At 40.9% G+C, this 16,739-nt stretch overlaps 1 protein-coding gene across 9 annotated transcripts in view; it reads right to left on the bottom strand.

The window, feature by feature from the left end:
• The window catches only part of UTRN (utrophin), a 416,792-nt gene that overhangs the window by 79,653 nt on the left and 320,400 nt on the right, over nucleotides 1-16,739 (bottom strand). For all 9 annotated transcript variants that reach the window (XM_066615317.1, XM_066615308.1, XM_066615334.1 and 6 more), the window contains 3 exons: nucleotides 15,788-15,934; nucleotides 12,145-12,223; nucleotides 10,521-10,581 (listed from right to left, as the gene is read on the bottom strand). In XM_066615317.1, the coding sequence (XP_066471414.1) occupies nucleotides 10,521-10,581; nucleotides 12,145-12,223; nucleotides 15,788-15,934 (287 nt within the window). The remainder of the gene's footprint in view (nucleotides 1-10,520; nucleotides 10,582-12,144; nucleotides 12,224-15,787; nucleotides 15,935-16,739) is intronic.

Below are 16,739 nucleotides of genomic sequence, written 5' to 3'. Positions count from 1 at the left end.
TCCATTTACAGAATTAGTGAATGATATCTCTTGTTTTACCGCAATACAGCAGTAATGTGTTTTGAACATTCCTGTATTTGATTTCAAAAGCCACCATCTGCCTTGTCTCACACTAATTTGATTTTATCTTAAACATAATCTCACCTATTAGAATGCTCTCTTGTATAAGCAAGATCTCATCATATTCTGCAGGTCCACAGGTGCCTGCATCCTAGCAACAAATAGTGACTGGCATCCTGAGATTTTCCAGACACTTGTCTTGTGAAGAAAGGGATGCTGAGCAACAGTTCCAGGAGTCACGTGTGGGGGGTTTTACCATTCCCTGCACAGCTCTGTTTTGTTACACTGGTTGCCAGTCCCTGGCACTTCTCCTCTTCTGTTCATTTATCACTAGTATTTATACTCTCCTTCCCTGTTCTATACAGCATTGCTCCCATCCCAACATTCCTTTGGGAAACAGCTTTTGAAAGCAAAATTTGTAATACAAAGTAAATATTTGACACATCAGTGTGGTGCAGTGCAACTTTATGGAAGAATGGCTCATATAAACATATTACTTTATAAAATATGCTCTTCGTAACCTACTGTAGCACAGCAGGAATTGCTGGAGGGGACAGATATACATATGGCCGCCACCACTGAGCCATGGTGGCTGGGCTACAGCAGCTGCTAGCACAGAGTCTAGCATTCTCACAGTCTCTCTGCTGTCCACTTCCTCTTAGTGTTCTCACTGTTGCCTCCTCTAGTTTTCCTCTAGCAGCTACGAGTCTACATTCTTACTATCTGCCTCCTTTTCCAAAGCGTTCCAAAGCAAAAGGAAGAAAAAGTTGCCTTTTTACAAAGCGCTTGCAAATGAAGAGAGGCGAGTTATGAGTGTGATGGGGAGGGATTTTAGAACCGCAGATAAGTGAAACTGTGGATATGGGACCCATGGATACAGGGGGATGCCTGTATTATTTCAGCATTCAATTACTGGCAAAAGGACTCCTTTGCTATTGTACATAAAGAACAGCCCCACTGGATCAGGTCATAGGCCCATCTAGTCCAGCTTCCTGTATCTCACAGCGGCCCACCAAATGCCCCAGGGAGCACACCAGATATTGTATGTTTTGTTTCCTCTTAGTTCCACCGTTTTGACTTTTTTCTTTGTTGTATACTATTAATAGGCTATTATTTTGTTTTACATTGTTCATATATTTGTTGTATTTCTATGTGTGTTTTAATATGTTTTGAGTGCCTCCTTTATGGGAGGGGAAGATGGGATACAAATATTTTAAATAAAATACAATTACAAAATTTATATTATAGGCAAATGTAGAGGTTCCCACAGCAAAATGCTGCACCTCTTCTACTCTAAATTGTTCACCTATGTTTGTTCAAGCAGTGAAGTCCTTCCTTCACACACACCACATTCCACTGCTCTACTTACTTTTTCCCCTCCCTTAGCTACCACCATCTCGGGGGAGGGGGTATGTATTATGGGGCATGGCTAACCTGTTGCACATTGCTCTGATTCCCACTCTAAATAGTCTATCGACACAATAAAGCTCCAAGTAACAATGTGCAGATGTATTTAAAATAAGCAAAAGAGACACTGTAGAAAGACAGAAAGGAAATATGTCAGAAAAATAATCCATTTGCAGCTTGTTGTCTTCCCACCATACTTAAGGAACTATCTTTCTGTAGTTCACTGTGGTCTGGGACTGTATACACCACCCCCAAAACTGTAAAAAATAAAAATCTTACATTGTCTATGAATATTGTACGTTACACACCATGATGCTGTGGAGGACATCCAATATGCTTTTCCTTGCCCATAGAGGATAACTTTGGATGTCATTCAGAAACACATGAATTATGAAAGCATGAATATACTATGAATTATGTGCAACCTCTCAATCCAGAACTACTATAAAAGTATCTTGAGTGTAGCTGTTCCATTTTTAAACGTGCCATAACACACACTAATAATCACAAAAACACATACCTAAAAATGGAATTCATGTCATCGTTTTAAAACGGATCCAGAATTTAATGGCCAATGTTTTAAAAGTGTTACAAAAAACAAAACTGTAAGGCATTTTCTATTTTAGTGTCTTGCAGTTAAACATGATTCAGAAACATAGCGCCCATCCTGAGGCCTTGAGTGACGGCAGGCTATAAATTGAACTGTGAGCTCCATTGTATTTGAGAGTAGTTGGTAGAGATGCAGCTCAGTTTCAGTCTGCCTGAGCCTGCAAATGCTCCCTTAGATAACACACAACTGCTTCACTTAAAATTCATATTTTAGTGGGGTGTGAAGTAATTTCTTTTAGGGATGCAAATTTTAATGTTTAATTTAGTTGACTAACCAGTGGAGAACCATTGTAATTGGTAAAGACATTTTTTTTCCCTGAGGCTGATAATTAAGGACATGCTTGTTTATATATTTTGGAAATTGTTTTGGATCTGGCATGTAATTAATAAGAAATAAAAGAGAAAACATTAAAAACACTTATAGCTGTCTTAGCAGTGTTTTTTCCTCATTAAATCATCTCACACTGCCTCTGTATCTTTAAAAAGCACTTGTATTGGGAGTTCTTAACCTGTGGGACCTGCATCTTGAAGAGGTGAGTGAAAGGTGTCCAGGGGGAACATGAGGTGCTCCCAGAATTAAGAAAAAATTGCACTGATATTTTGTTTACTAGGCACAGACTATATTTTCTTATTGGTCACAATATTTATTGTTTTTGGTCAGTATTTACAAATACTTATTGAAAAATATATCTAAATAGTCAGCAACTGGTGCTAGGGGACAGGATGAGAGTTAACCTGAAATTAAACCTGGACAAAACAGAGGTAGTTCTGAAATGCAGAGAAATATAAGCCAGGTATTGGATAATCAACCTGTTCTAAATAGGGATGCAGGAGCATTTTTGCAATTTGGATATACTCCTGGACTCCTCACTGCTCCTGGATAGCAGCAGTGGGGGGGGGGGGGAGGCATTTGTCTAGCTTTGACTGGTTCACCAAATGCAAACTTACCTGAATCAATCAAAATTGACCACTGTGGTCCATGCACTGGTGACACCGATAGTGGATTGCCGCAATTTGCTTTTGCCTGCGAAGACTATCACGAAACTGAAAGTAGCACAGAATGTGTTGGCCCTTGTCACAGGGACACAGCAGTTGACTCTGTCAGGTCACCAGCTGTACTGGCTGCCGGTGTCTTTGTGAAGCAATTCAAGGTGCTGCTTTTGACCTTTAAAGCAAGGTATCATATGCATCTCCCTGAATGAGACAAATCTCTCCTGCAGATTTCAGGGGTCCTCCTGTGTGTGCCACTGGCTGAACCCCAGTTGGGGGCAAAGAAATGGAAGGACTTCCTAATGGTGGCACCACAGTTATGGAATACAATCCCACTACAGATAAGAGATTCCTTCACATTGGACTTCTGGCAGGGGCAACAACCTTTTTATTTATAAGGCCTTTGTTTCTTACATGATGCTGTTGTTTTTAGCTTGTCCCTTATTTTTTCATTTTTTATCTTGCTAGTCTTTTACACTGGTTTTATTGCATTTGTCTTTAATTGGTTACATTTTATTTTATTTTATTATCAAGTTGTAAGCTGGTGCATGAGACACAAACGTATAAGAACCTCTCAAATTGAGGTTCTGGTAAAATTAATAATTAATTGGTTAAGAATTAGCTAAAATTATTTCATTGGTTGCCAGTCCCTACATCTATAAATATTCTTGGTAAGTGTTCTAGACGATATCAGCAAAATCGAAAACAGTTGTTCTGAAAAGTGAAAATACTTTGTCAACTGGTGATAAGGAGATGATCTCAAGATTTTAGATCTATTATTACTTTTGGCAGAAAGTTAAACATTCTCTCTTCCAGCTCTTAAGGGAAACAACATTATTAGCCAGAAGGAAGGATAAGATTTATTTTTGGGATACAGATTAGTTTTTTATTCCCAGACTGATGTACATTTACTAAGACCAGAAGAAAAAATTATTTGGTTTTTTGTTCCCCCTGATGGAGGGCTTGAAAAATTACATAGACAATGCTATTCATTTCATAAGACATGATAAAGTAGGGTTTAAAGGGTTTTTCTGATGATGCCAGGGGACTTTTTTTTCAAGCTTACATAAAAATAACCAGTGTGGCAATGAATTTTGATATTAACAATGATGGAGCTGAGGCATCACTGCTCTTACTAAAATGTGCTATATAGGAAGCTGTACTCTATTCACTGTCTCCGCTTTGGTTTTTAAAGTTGCTCACAGGAAGTCATAGGAAAAACTTTTGTCTTAGCATCTAAACTACATGCTGCTATGAGGGGATGGATCCTTCAGTCAAACTTGATTTTGATGGCACATCTGAGTCCAAGAATTCTAAAAAGTGATGGAGAGGGGGCATGATTTGGAGGGTGAAGGATGGCTCAGAATCTTTCCCTCACATGTCCCTGGGAGCCCTTCCCCTTCCCATGCTGTTTGTCTTTGGTCCCAAACATAGTACAGATTACCCAACCTGAAAGAAGAACAACAATCTCTTTTCAAAAATTAAAATACCATGTGTTTCAGTATGCATGAAAACCTCCCAGTAGCATGCTTGGCTTAGGGTCTGCCCAACTAGTGACACACTAGGGAAGCCCCACTCTTTCCTGTGACCATTGTTTGACTGCAATGACAAACTCTGGCTGCACACAGGGAGGGAAGGGCTATATCGGTACATCAGCAGCAGTGGCAGGACTAAGGGAGGTATACTACCAAGAAACCTTCATATGTACACAAAATGTGTGGGTGCAGAACCCCTGAAGACGGCTCCAGACTTCATTCTAAAATCTTATGGTCACAGGGAGCATTGATAAAATATGTCAGCCATTAAAAAAATAGAAAGTGTGATTTAGCTTTTAGTCAGTGTTGGTAAAACCCAGCAGGGCTTGACTCAAGTCAAATCGCAGAGTAACTTGACTCAAAAAAGAGTCCCAATGGGGGTACTTTCCGAGTTGCTGAGTCACCCTTTAGTGATTCTAATGGACAAGTCGAGTTGGCCCCCTCCTTTAAAAAGCCAGCTTTGAAAAAAACAGGGCTGTTACCTGGGAGTGTGTATGTCGGAACTCTCTGAACATTCCCCTACTGTACCCATCAGTAAACCGGGCAGGAGGGGTGGGAGGGACAGCAAGAGAGCAGGGACAGAAGCAGCAAGAGGAAGAGGAGGGTCACAAACAGCAGCTGGGAGGTTTACCAGGGCGACCCAATCTTCGGCAGCCCTGCTCAAAAGCATTCCCACTGCAGCTAGTCATTCAACTAACAATGGAGTCAAAAAGCCACCCTGAGGTTGGAAAGCAGAATTGGGCAAAATAATTTTTTCCCACCTCCCTGGGCTTCTGGCAAGAAACCCTTTGGGCTCCTCCTCCTGCTCTCCCTCAGCCAATAAAAATATCCAAATGCCCATCCTTCATCCAATGATCATTTGTTTCTTCCTTCCTATCAGAGATGAGGAAAAAGAGCTCACTCCCACCTCCCCCCCCCGCCCAATTCATTAATCCTTTCCTTCCTCCCAGCTGGAACTCCCTGCTGAATGCCATCAGAATGCTTGCCCCATGAAGTTTTCCACGTGGCAAAAACAGTAAGCAAGCACTCCCAGACACAGACAGACTTGAGTCAGCATGCATGGGGATGAGCGCTGAGACAGGGGGGCCCTGGCTCAAGTCTTTTCAGAGTCTTCCACAGGTGCGACTCACGAGTCACCAAAAAACATGCATTTTAATGACTCGAGTCCAAGTCACCTAACTCGAACTCCCAACACTGATTTAGTTAAATCAAGTGTTTATCTTTGGTTAAAATGGAGCAAAGTGCCATAAGAAAGCAGGGAAAGGGATCAAATAGGCATAGTGACATCTTTTATGAATGGTTCAACAGGAGAAAACTGGATATTGAAAAGAAAGAGAGAGTAGTAGCTCTAGTTTAGAACCAGACAAAAATATTGACAGAAAAAAATATTCACACTAAATAGGACTCTTGCAATGTAATATGCAACAAGCTGTAAAATCTACAACAGTACTTAAAAACTACCCTATCGTGTTTACTGTAACGATAAAACAGGATGGAGGGAAAACTATGCCATTCTGAGAAGCTTGAAAGCAGAATGAGTAAAGCTGTAGTAAATAAAGCAGATATACCAGTGATTTTCAACCGTTTTCATCTCATGGCACACTAAGATGCTAAAATTGCCAAGGCACACCATCAGTATTTTGACCATTGACAAGGTACTCCATGCTGCTGGTAGGAGGCTCAAAACCCCCAATGGTCCTACTAGTAAATTACCCTCCCCATACCTCTGCGGCACACCTGTGGACCATCCACAGCACACCAGTGTGCCACCTCACAGTGGTTGAAAATGGCTGAATTATACCATAACTTAATGAATAATTTTTTTTAAATTATTTAATTTATTGTAAGCCATCTTGACTATTTCTTTTAAGATGAGTAAATAAAAAAATTCAATTAAAGGACAGAGCAAATAAATGGTTTAGGCCAGTGGTTCCCAAAATGGTGTGTCGCGACTCACCAGCCTGCTTTTCAAACATTCTGCAATTGCTTTTTACTTTTACTTTCTTCCTCAGATTTCCCCCCCCCCCCAATTTTCTATGGAAAGTCAAGCATTCCTTTTTTCTATGCATAGAATGGTCACAAGTAAGTTCTAATAAGGCTCATTATAATCTACATCTCTTTGCAGTACAAGCAATGAAAAATGCACTTAATTTAAATTTGCTTTGAGAAGTAAATTTATCACTCTTGTAACCAGTTGTCCAAACTTATTGTGCCTGTTACAAATTGCATGCAGATCAGTGAATTCTATGCAGCTGCACACACACAAGGTGCTTCCATTTCTACTTATTAGTCTGAATGGCATGGGTCCATTTTTATTATAAATATTTCAACTTTCCTTAAAAATCATATGAATGACAGATGAAAAACTAGCTTCCTTTTGCTTAGTCACTACCTTTCTAGTGGCAACTGGCATTACTACAATTAATGAAACACTCTAACAGAAGCATAAAAACTACTGTGGAACATGAGAGAGAGAGAGAGAGAGAGAGAGAGAGAGAGAGAGAGAGATTAAATATAAAGGCAAGCTGGAATGACTGAAATTACATAAAGGCACATGGTAAAAGCAGGCTTTCAATAGAATGATGCAGCCCACCTTGTACAAACTATTGGCATTCATTTGCTGAACTTATACCACGCTACTCCCTCTTGTACACACAGAATTTCAAGGGTGTGAAAGAAATCCCAGATTATCTATCTGGAAATAAATTACAGAAAAGGAAGCTGCACATATTTTCATAGGGCATCTACTTCCAAGATTCTTCAAATAATTTAGGTGCTTTTGGGTTTTTTGGCAAGGACTACAGTGGCAGACACAAAGAAGGAAAGATCGGCAAGGGAGACAGTTGTGTAGGGAACCAGAAGCACTATCCAGACCCTCTCCTATTTCCTATGCTGTCATCAGACATTGTTCACATTTCCAACATTCTCTCAGTAACAATGAGATGCTGAAACTTGCCTGTGTGAAAACAAAATGAAAGACGAAAGGCTCAGAAAGCCAAGATGTGCAACAGATTCTTAGCCTGCAAGGGAAACCTATGAATGTGACACATTTATGTCACTTGACTCTGTTTAGTATCTAAAGGAAACCTATAAAAAATTGTCAGCGAAATAGTTCCTGGCACAAGACAGAGCCACACCACTAAGAAAGTTCAAGATGAGCACTATCTGCCAATATGTCCTTACATATATTAAATGTAAAGTATGTAAACAAAATACCATCTTGAAAAGGAAAAGGTTCTTTGCTAAAATAAATTATTTTCAGACATTGCTGTCTGTACACGTAAAAGTCTAACACAGCACCGGCCAAAGACAAAGTACTATTTCTGTTGAAAAATAGATAGCTCTAAATCATTTTGACAGTTCTCTTAAAGATCCACTGTAGCCTTTAAAACCCCTTCAACACTTACTGAATTTGTTAAGACTACAGAGTCCTTTATATAATTTTTCCCAAACATTTTAATCAGAAAAATGAAATAATTGTGTTCAATAGAATATCACTGCTTCAATTAAAATAAATGTCACATAACATTCAAATCACTTCCTCAGAAAAAGTTCTACCACCTCTTTGATGAAGACCTTATGGATACTAACACTTGGAGTGCAACATCCCCCCCCCCATACCTTCAAAAACAAATGTGAGTATCACATGGCATATGAAGTACACTGGTTGGTTTTATCATAGCATATGGTAACATATGATTGTATCATAGCATAATACAGCTCATTTTGAAATAAGTTATATCAAATTGATGAGTACAAAAATAGGCACAGATAAATCCATTTGTAAATACAGGGGTGCCTGTTCCTTGGGTAAATTAACTTTATTAATGCCAGCCATTTAAAAAACAAAAAAAAGGACACAGAAATGAAGAACTGAACTGAAACATCAGGGTCATCAGCAGAACATTCACTTCATTAAGGGCGCAATCCTATCTTGTGCTGGAACAGGCAAGCCAGGAGGCTTGCGCCGTATCCTGCACAGAATAGGTGCCCAAAGTGGCTCAGACAGAGGTAAGGGAAAACTTTTGCCCTTACCTCCAAGTAAGCCACCCTGGCCCCAATAGGTCTCCTTGGACTTGCGCCACCTCCTGAGGTGGCACAAATCCAAGGAGACTGAAGAGGCTTGAAGCCGCTCCGCACTGCTCAGGGAACAGGGTTGGGATCCAGCATAACTGCCAGGTCCCAGCCCTGCCTCCCTCTCCCCGCCCGCTCCCAGAGCTGCCCACTGCCCGCCCTCCCCCGGCTCTGGAATGTCTCCCTCCCGCCTCCTCCCCGCCCACCCCAGATTCTTGCATTGGTCAAGCACGGCTAACACAAGGCTCAAAGCCTCCATCGGCAAGGAGGCTTAAGTCAGCCTCCACAAGTCTCCACAGTCGTATGGCACGTTTGCGACTCTCCTGGGCCAGCACAAGGGACTTGTGCCAGCCCAAGGACAGGTCAGGATTGCACAAGATGTAGGCTTATCAAACTTTCCAATGTAGGCTTATCGAACTTTCAAAAGAAACAGTTTCTCAGATTCTCTGAACAACTGAAGTTTACATAATTTGCATTCCAAACTCTTTCTTATCTCCTCCCATTCCAATTCTTTCTCAAAGGTTTAGAGAAGGCAACTGATTCAATATTTTAAACCAAAAAGGGTAATATGGCAGGGCTGGCCAAACCGCAACTCAGGATCCTCATGCAGCTCTCTGACATATAATGTGTGGCTTTCAGATCTAAGTTAGTTGAGCCAGTGGTGTAGCTAATGAACATGTAGCCCTGTGCAGAGCTCAAAATGATGCGCCGGAAATGTCAAAACCGAAAGCGACATCATGCCCAGCCTTTTTAAAAAGTGTAAGTTGGGGGGAAACCTACCTCCTTCCCCCAGGAGTTCACGACCCACTTGATCTGCCACCTCCCCCCAGCCAGTGGCATAGCTAAGGCATCTATCAGCTACGTGGGATCAAAGAAGATTTTGTACCTCCCCATGACAAAATTAAATTTAAGTAAATAAATAAAAAGTGTGCCCCTTCTTGGTTAGAGACACTGTGCTGGGGTGAAGAGGGATGGTTATTCTCTCCCTGCTAAATATAAGAGGAACACCACTTGAAAAAGTGCCTCTTTACCAGTTAGCAGGAGTAGCTTTATAAATGAGAGCTGACTCTCATATATAACACCTTGATGGTTCCATGCTGTATAATAGCAACATCTAATTGGCTCTCATAAAAATAAGTTTCACAAGTCAGTTTTGAGTTAAAGGAATCCAATTTTTGTTCCTTAAGGCAGTTGTGTTTTCATTTTCTGGTTAATTGGCCATAACTTTTGATGGAATAAAGATATTCAAATTAGGTTTGTTTCATTGCATTCTGCATTAACGTACCTTTCCAATGATAGGAAAGGTACATGATGGTATTATTTGACACATACCAAGATTTTCACAATTTTGGTCACTAGTGTCAAGCTCAGCTTGTTGCCCCCTAAACCTTGTTACCCGGTGCGACAGCTACCCCATTAGCTACACCACTGAGTTGAGCTCATTTCTGCATCATAAGTAATATTAAAGGCAAACAAGCATTTTTCAAGTTTTATAATTATTTACCAGTGGAGGTGGGGTTTTTCAGCGATAGCTTTTAACCCCCATCTATCTGGTTCGCATACCTCCAAGAGGTATGTATACCCCGGTTAAGAATCCTTATATTAAACCAAATATTGTGGTATAAACGTAAGGACAAAATTAAGGACAATTGTTATTTGTCTATGCAGTACAAGTACTGACACTAAACTGAGATCCAAAGACTGAAGATATATGTACAGATTCAGCTACGGAGACTAATTATGCAGGCATTGCTACTTGATCTCGCAGTATAAGGAAGGACAGCCAAGGATGATCCTGTGCATTTTTCTCTAATATAATTATAACTAGAACAAAGGCCAACTTACTTGATGTAGTAAGGAACTTTGTTATGTGAAACCGATCTCTGCCATGGTAGCTGAACAGAAGCTGCAGATTTAAAGATACAGGAGGTAACTAATTATGAAGCAGACAAAAACAATTGAGAGTTTTTAGAATCAGAATTTTGTTATAGTATGGCACTGCATTATAATCTTACACCTCATAACAATTGCTGTCTTGGCCATTAACGCAAGCTGTATGGGAACATACATGTCTGGAAACATGTCACTGCCTTTTTGGGGGGGGAGGGGGTACAGCACCTAGCATTCCATGTAGCACTATACCAATACATGGACTTGGCATACTGCCAACATAACAATGCATGAGAGATCAACAGGTTAAGAAGTCAAGATGCTTCCCCATCTTCTTGTTTTAACCAAGTTTTAGCATTAGATCTGTATCAGCAGTAACTGTATCAGCCGTAACAGCAATTAACACTGTGCAGGGTTTCTTCTAACCATAGACTGCAAACCTACTTCAAACCCTGGTTAGGACTTCTAGTTGGTGTATTCCCCCCCCCCCAAATTCTCTTATTCATTATAATACGAAACACCCCATATTTATATCAGTTTTCAGGAATCCACACAGAGAAGGATATAAATGTTATATAACATTATAGTGCCAGTTTTATTATCTCAGTCACCACAATCATAAAACTGGAATTCCCTTCCAGGGGAACTCCCTCCCTCATGGCTTTTGGTGAGGGTTCAAGACATACCTGGCATTTGGTTTTCTGAGTAGATATTTGCCCTCTGAGCCTCTGGCTGTGACTTAACTGCCTCCCTGGTTACTTATTTCTTCTCCCAATTGCTCAATGATATATGTATTACGTCTTGTTTTGTTTCACTGTTTAATGTTAACATTAATGCTTTTAATGCTTAAATGCACAAGGGCTTCATATACTGAGTTTGTGTTGATTTGGACAGCACTTACAAAGATTCCAGATTTAACTATACAAATAAAATGTTTGAAAGATGCTGTAATGTGGACTTCTTTGGGCAGGGAAGAGAATTTGTTTTGTTTTACAAAACAGGCCATAAAGCAAAAAAATATGCAGAAGGTGAGGGAAGGATCATCAAAACAAATGAACTAAGAGAGTAGGAAAACTTTAATATTTTTACATGGAAGTGTTTAATTGTCATTACCCAATGCCTATGCCGGATTGCTTGTCATTCATCTAACTTTCTCTCTGTCCTACATATTTCTCAATACAAGTTATTAGAAATGCAGGCATTGGCTACAATCCTAGAACGTCTGGCACTTGACCAACACAGCAGCACACCACAGGATTCCAGCTTCTGTGAATAGAATCTTGGTTGAAACATGAAGGAAAAACTACTTGGTAATCTTTTTATATCACTTTTTTGAAGTAGTAGGTTAATCACTACTTTTTGAAACTGGTATAGGGAGCAATCTTTGGGTGGCCTGAGGAACATGGCTTGCCCAGGTGATAAGTAAGAACATGGCTTGCCCAGGTGATAAGAATCCACCAGTACCTCATTTGTCTGCTCCTGCAATTTACTTGTTCCTCATTTGCCTGCTCAACCCATTCATTACCTATCCCTCTGAATGAGGTTACACTATCAAGCAAAATGTATTACCAACACTTACAGGAAAGAAAATTTTGTGATGCAGGTCCACAATCCCAGCGTGCTTCCTGTAGTAGTTTAAGGCGATCCTCAACAGATACCTGCATATACACAACAAATACAGACAAAATCATTCAGCACATTTCATGAAAAGCAGACATTCTAACAGCCAATCTTACAAAGAACAGCTTTCAGTCAGTTTTAGCAAATAGATTCTAGGTATGCTGCAGGTGCATTTACTCTGCCCACTGACATCTGTTCTCTTGTTTTTCATGTTTAAATACAAGCTGGTAATGATTTTTCTGTAAGTAATGCAAATCAATAATGAACAGAATTTTCACAGTGACTAACAGCATCCATTGAAATTTCTGTTCCATTCTTCTCTTCCCTTGTCCAAATGTCTGTAGTCAGCAGGCCTCATTTTGGTTCTATTGATCTTACAGCTGCCTTTACAAGGAACCTCTTTTGAGCATGCTGTTTTGCTGGTTAACAAGATGGGCAGACATCCTCCTGGTTTACTAATTAAATGGCACTTGCTTATACAGCAGGAGCCTGACTGCTTAGTCAAATCTCCGTAAGGCATAAAAAACACTCCAAACATAAAATTGCATTGCAAGAAATATAGAAAGACGTCTGAGAAATGTTAATTTCACCAAAGGACACAAAGTTTCTCAGCACTTTGCATCTAAACTCTGCAGGTTGTAGATGCCAAAGATAAAAACTTGTCCTTTCCACATTTTTAAATATTTTGCATTTCCCATTTTTTCTTCCAAGCAAGAATTATGGTCTTGATTCAGAAGACAAAACAAACAAAACAAGTTGAAAAAAACACAGCTTTATTCAAGGGTCAGTTTATTTGAGGGTAAGTGTTAGGGAGCAATGGCAAATGAAAGGCATGCCTGTTTGTGAGCTTCTTAAATGCAACTGGTGGGGCTCTGTGGGAAACAGGATGCTGCACTAGAGGGGCTTTGGGCCTGGTTCAAGAGGGCTCTTATATTTTTATGATCTTAACATCAAAGGGTCTAGGACTAGGAGTCATTAAATCCCAGGTTAAAACCCCCAGGTATACTCAAAATTAATTGGGTGACCATGGACTAGTCACTCTCTCTTTCATCCTAATCTATGTCACAAGGTGCGGTGATCAGCACGGGGAGGGGGGGAGATTTCTGGTGCAGTGCCTTCCTCCCTCCCCAAGATCTGCCCCAATGCCAGAGTCAAAATGATAGACTTCACTGAGGACAAAGGCAAAGATAGACTGCCCTAGAAATCTCCCTCCAAATTAGTGGATAATTCCTCAAAAATCTATGCAACAGCATGCAGCCAAAGGTCCAAGAGAATTGGGGTAAGGCTCTGACTGAGTTCAACCAATCACAAGAATTAAAATATAACAAGGGCTTATTAAAAATATTAATAAAAAGGGAAACAAAAATGCTAGAAAATGGTTTCTCTGTTGGAGGTGTTCAGGTGTGAATTTTAGCAAAAATACAAGCAGGCAGTTACAGGCAAACTTAAAAGCAAACTTCGTCCCTAATGAATCTTAGCTTATTGGGCCCCCTTCTGATAGGCCCCCAACCCTAAGGTCTTGGGTTTCTGGCCATCATGACATCCCAATGACATGTGTGGGGTACTTGCCACTCACACACATCCCATCGAGAGATCCAAATCAGAACACACAGGGGCACTCTTGAGCTTGACTTTGACTGATCCAGATTCAATGACCTTATCCAGTCAAATGGTTTGGTTCAGCTGCCCTCTGCCTGCATGCCCAATCAGCTAGCTCAGGGGTGCCCAAACCACAGCCCTCAGGGAGACCCCAGTCTCCAATGAGCCTCTGGCCCTCCAGAGATTTGTTGGAGCCCATGCTGGCCCGATGCAACTGCTCTCAGCGCGAGGGTGACTGTTCGACCTCTCACATGAGCTGTGGGATGAGGGCTCCTTCCACTGCTTGATTTTTCACGTCTGTGAGGCAGTAGTGGCAAGGCCAGCCTTGCTTTGTGCAAGGCCTTTTATAGGCCTTGAGTTATTGCAAGACCTTCTTTCATTCATATAAGTTCATCTTTAATACATTCATTTATGTAAACTTATGTAAATTTATTCAAATTTTAAATGCAAATTAATTCTTTTTTTTTTTTTGCCCAGCCCCCGACACAATGTCAGAGAGACAATGTGGCCCTCCTGCCAAAACTTTGGACACCCCTGACCTAGCTAATAGCAACTCCAGCAGGTGGGCTGCAGGGTGTCTGAGGGAAATTTTATCAGGGGGTACAAAGGTTTTGGGGGCTCCTTTTGGGGTACAAAGATTCTTTTGGGACCTTTCCCTTCTCCATTGGATCATAATTTCTACGAATCACAATAGGTAAAACTATGTGGGTGGTTTACCCAAAATGTGAGTGCTAGCCTTCACACAATATATGCAAACATTTTCTGAGATTCCAGGAAATTTCCAGCTCCCCTCCATTGACTCCCAGCCCCCTTTTTGACCCCAGGCCCAGGTACAATGTACCCCCTGCAACCCTCTCTCATGGGCCCTGGTGAGATAGGAAAATATAAGACCCCAGAAAATTTTTTGGTTCCTGGGCCCCTCTTTTGACCCTAGGCCCAGGTACCAACTATCCCTTGCACCTCTTCTCTCATGGGCCCTGCTCTCCAACTAATACAAATGCAACTTCTTACTTCTTGTAAAATGCAAGTTGTAAAATACAACTAATACAAATGCAGCCTCCCATCTAAGTTGCTCTAAGACCCATTTTGTACAAAACTACAAAAGCAGGGTTACCACAGTGTGTACATTCACTAGGGCAGAGCTTCCCAAACTTTTTAGCACTGGGACCCACGTATGTACGTACGTATGTATGCATTAATTTTATTCTCCGCTTTATATTCCCTCATGGGCATTCAAAGCAGCTTGCAGATACAATAAAAAACAAACATTATAAAAATGTTTTTAAAAATATGAATATTTTTAAAATTCCTAAAATCCAGTAAACAACCTAAGAATCTCATTGAAAGCCAAGAACAAAAAAGCAGAAAAAAACCGGTAGCAGAATTTAAAAATGTAACAAAATACAAATAAGCATAAATCAGCACACAGATAAATATTTTTTGACTTTTATCTGTATATTTATACTATATTCTGCAAGCCACCCTAGGAGCCCGTATTGGGGAGAAAAGCAGGATATAAATAACAAATAATAAATACTATTTACAGGGCAGGAGGTCTGGTCTAGAGGGTAGAGCCTCTGACTGCCTGAAGATAACATCCACAAGGTCGCCAGTTTGAGGCCACCGGCACCGTGCGACCTTGAAGCAGCTGACAAGCTGAAGCCGAGCGATTCCATCTGCTCTGAGCGTGGGAGAAGGAGGCCAGAATGTGAAACCAGATCAGAGTGAAACACCTGGACTGTTGTGGTTCTTGAAAGATAGAACCTTCTTTCAATTGTAAAAATCCCTACGGGGATTTAATCAGCCTGCCTATGTAAACCGCCTTGAATAAAGACCAAGAAAGGCGGTATATAAATACCTGTTTATTATTATTATTATTATTATTATTATTATTATTATTATTATTATTATTATTATTATTATTTACCAATAAAAATACCAAGTGTTGACTTATGGAAGCAACATTTGCCAACTTCAAAATAAACAAGAATAGAACTGAATACCTGTAAAAGTTTCCAGCGCATATTGAGGTCATCTAGCTGTCGTGATACCTTCAAGGATGGATGAATGTCAAGTGGAGACAGCTGACTGGATAAATCGTTGACTGCTTTAACTTTCAAGTTGATGGGTGAAATTTCTTCTCTAAAAGCCTAGGATACCAAACAAATACATACACCTATTCTTGAAAAAGCATCTTAATGAGTCACAGCCTGCACACAGCACACACAAGCTTCTTCATTCATTCTCTCCCTGGGAAAGATCCCCCCAAGTTACATCACAATAATGGCGAATATGTTACAATAAATACCAGAGAAATGATTTTCTAGTAATACTTAAAATTGGGAAGAAGTGTCTGAAATATCTTGCATTTTTTAAAGAGATGTATTAAATGTTAAGGAATACAGCTCCATAATGCAAGACGCAATACAACGCAGACATAACCAGAAAAAAAAATAGAATAAAGAGACATTACGTAAACAAAAGTTTGGAAATAAATTGGAGACAAACTGCCCAATCCTGAACAGTGTGCACTGGCTTATTGCCGGCAACACTGTCGCAAGCATGCCGTAAGGCACATCAGCGGGGCCTACTACCAGGCAAGTGCCAGCGCAGGCGCTAGGCTAGCGCCGGGTGGCCGCCGGAGCTCCACCACTCGGCGGCCGTGCAGACCACCAAGCAGCATCAAGGTAAGTGGTGGCATGGGGGGAGGCAGGGAAGAGGCATTCCAGGGAGGGGGAGGCGGGTGAAGGGTGGGGAGGCGGCATTCGGGGGGGAGGGAGCGGGGATGATGAGAGGTGGGATCCAGAGCTTCCGTGTCGGGCTCACTGACCAACACGGAGGTTCCCGATTCTCCGCCGCCCTTTTGGTTGGCAGAGAATCAAGTATTCCCATTGCGGGGCTACACACTTTACCTGGGGGAAGGGGATGAAAGTCCCCTTCTCCCGTGGAGCTGCT

The sequence above is a fragment of the Tiliqua scincoides genome, chromosome 1, assembly GCF_035046505.1.
Source record: "Tiliqua scincoides isolate rTilSci1 chromosome 1, rTilSci1.hap2, whole genome shotgun sequence".
Classification (NCBI taxonomy): domain Eukaryota; kingdom Metazoa; phylum Chordata; class Lepidosauria; order Squamata; family Scincidae; genus Tiliqua; species Tiliqua scincoides.
The sequence above is the reverse complement of the archived record's forward strand: the minus strand, read 5'-3'. Positions and strand labels throughout refer to the sequence as shown.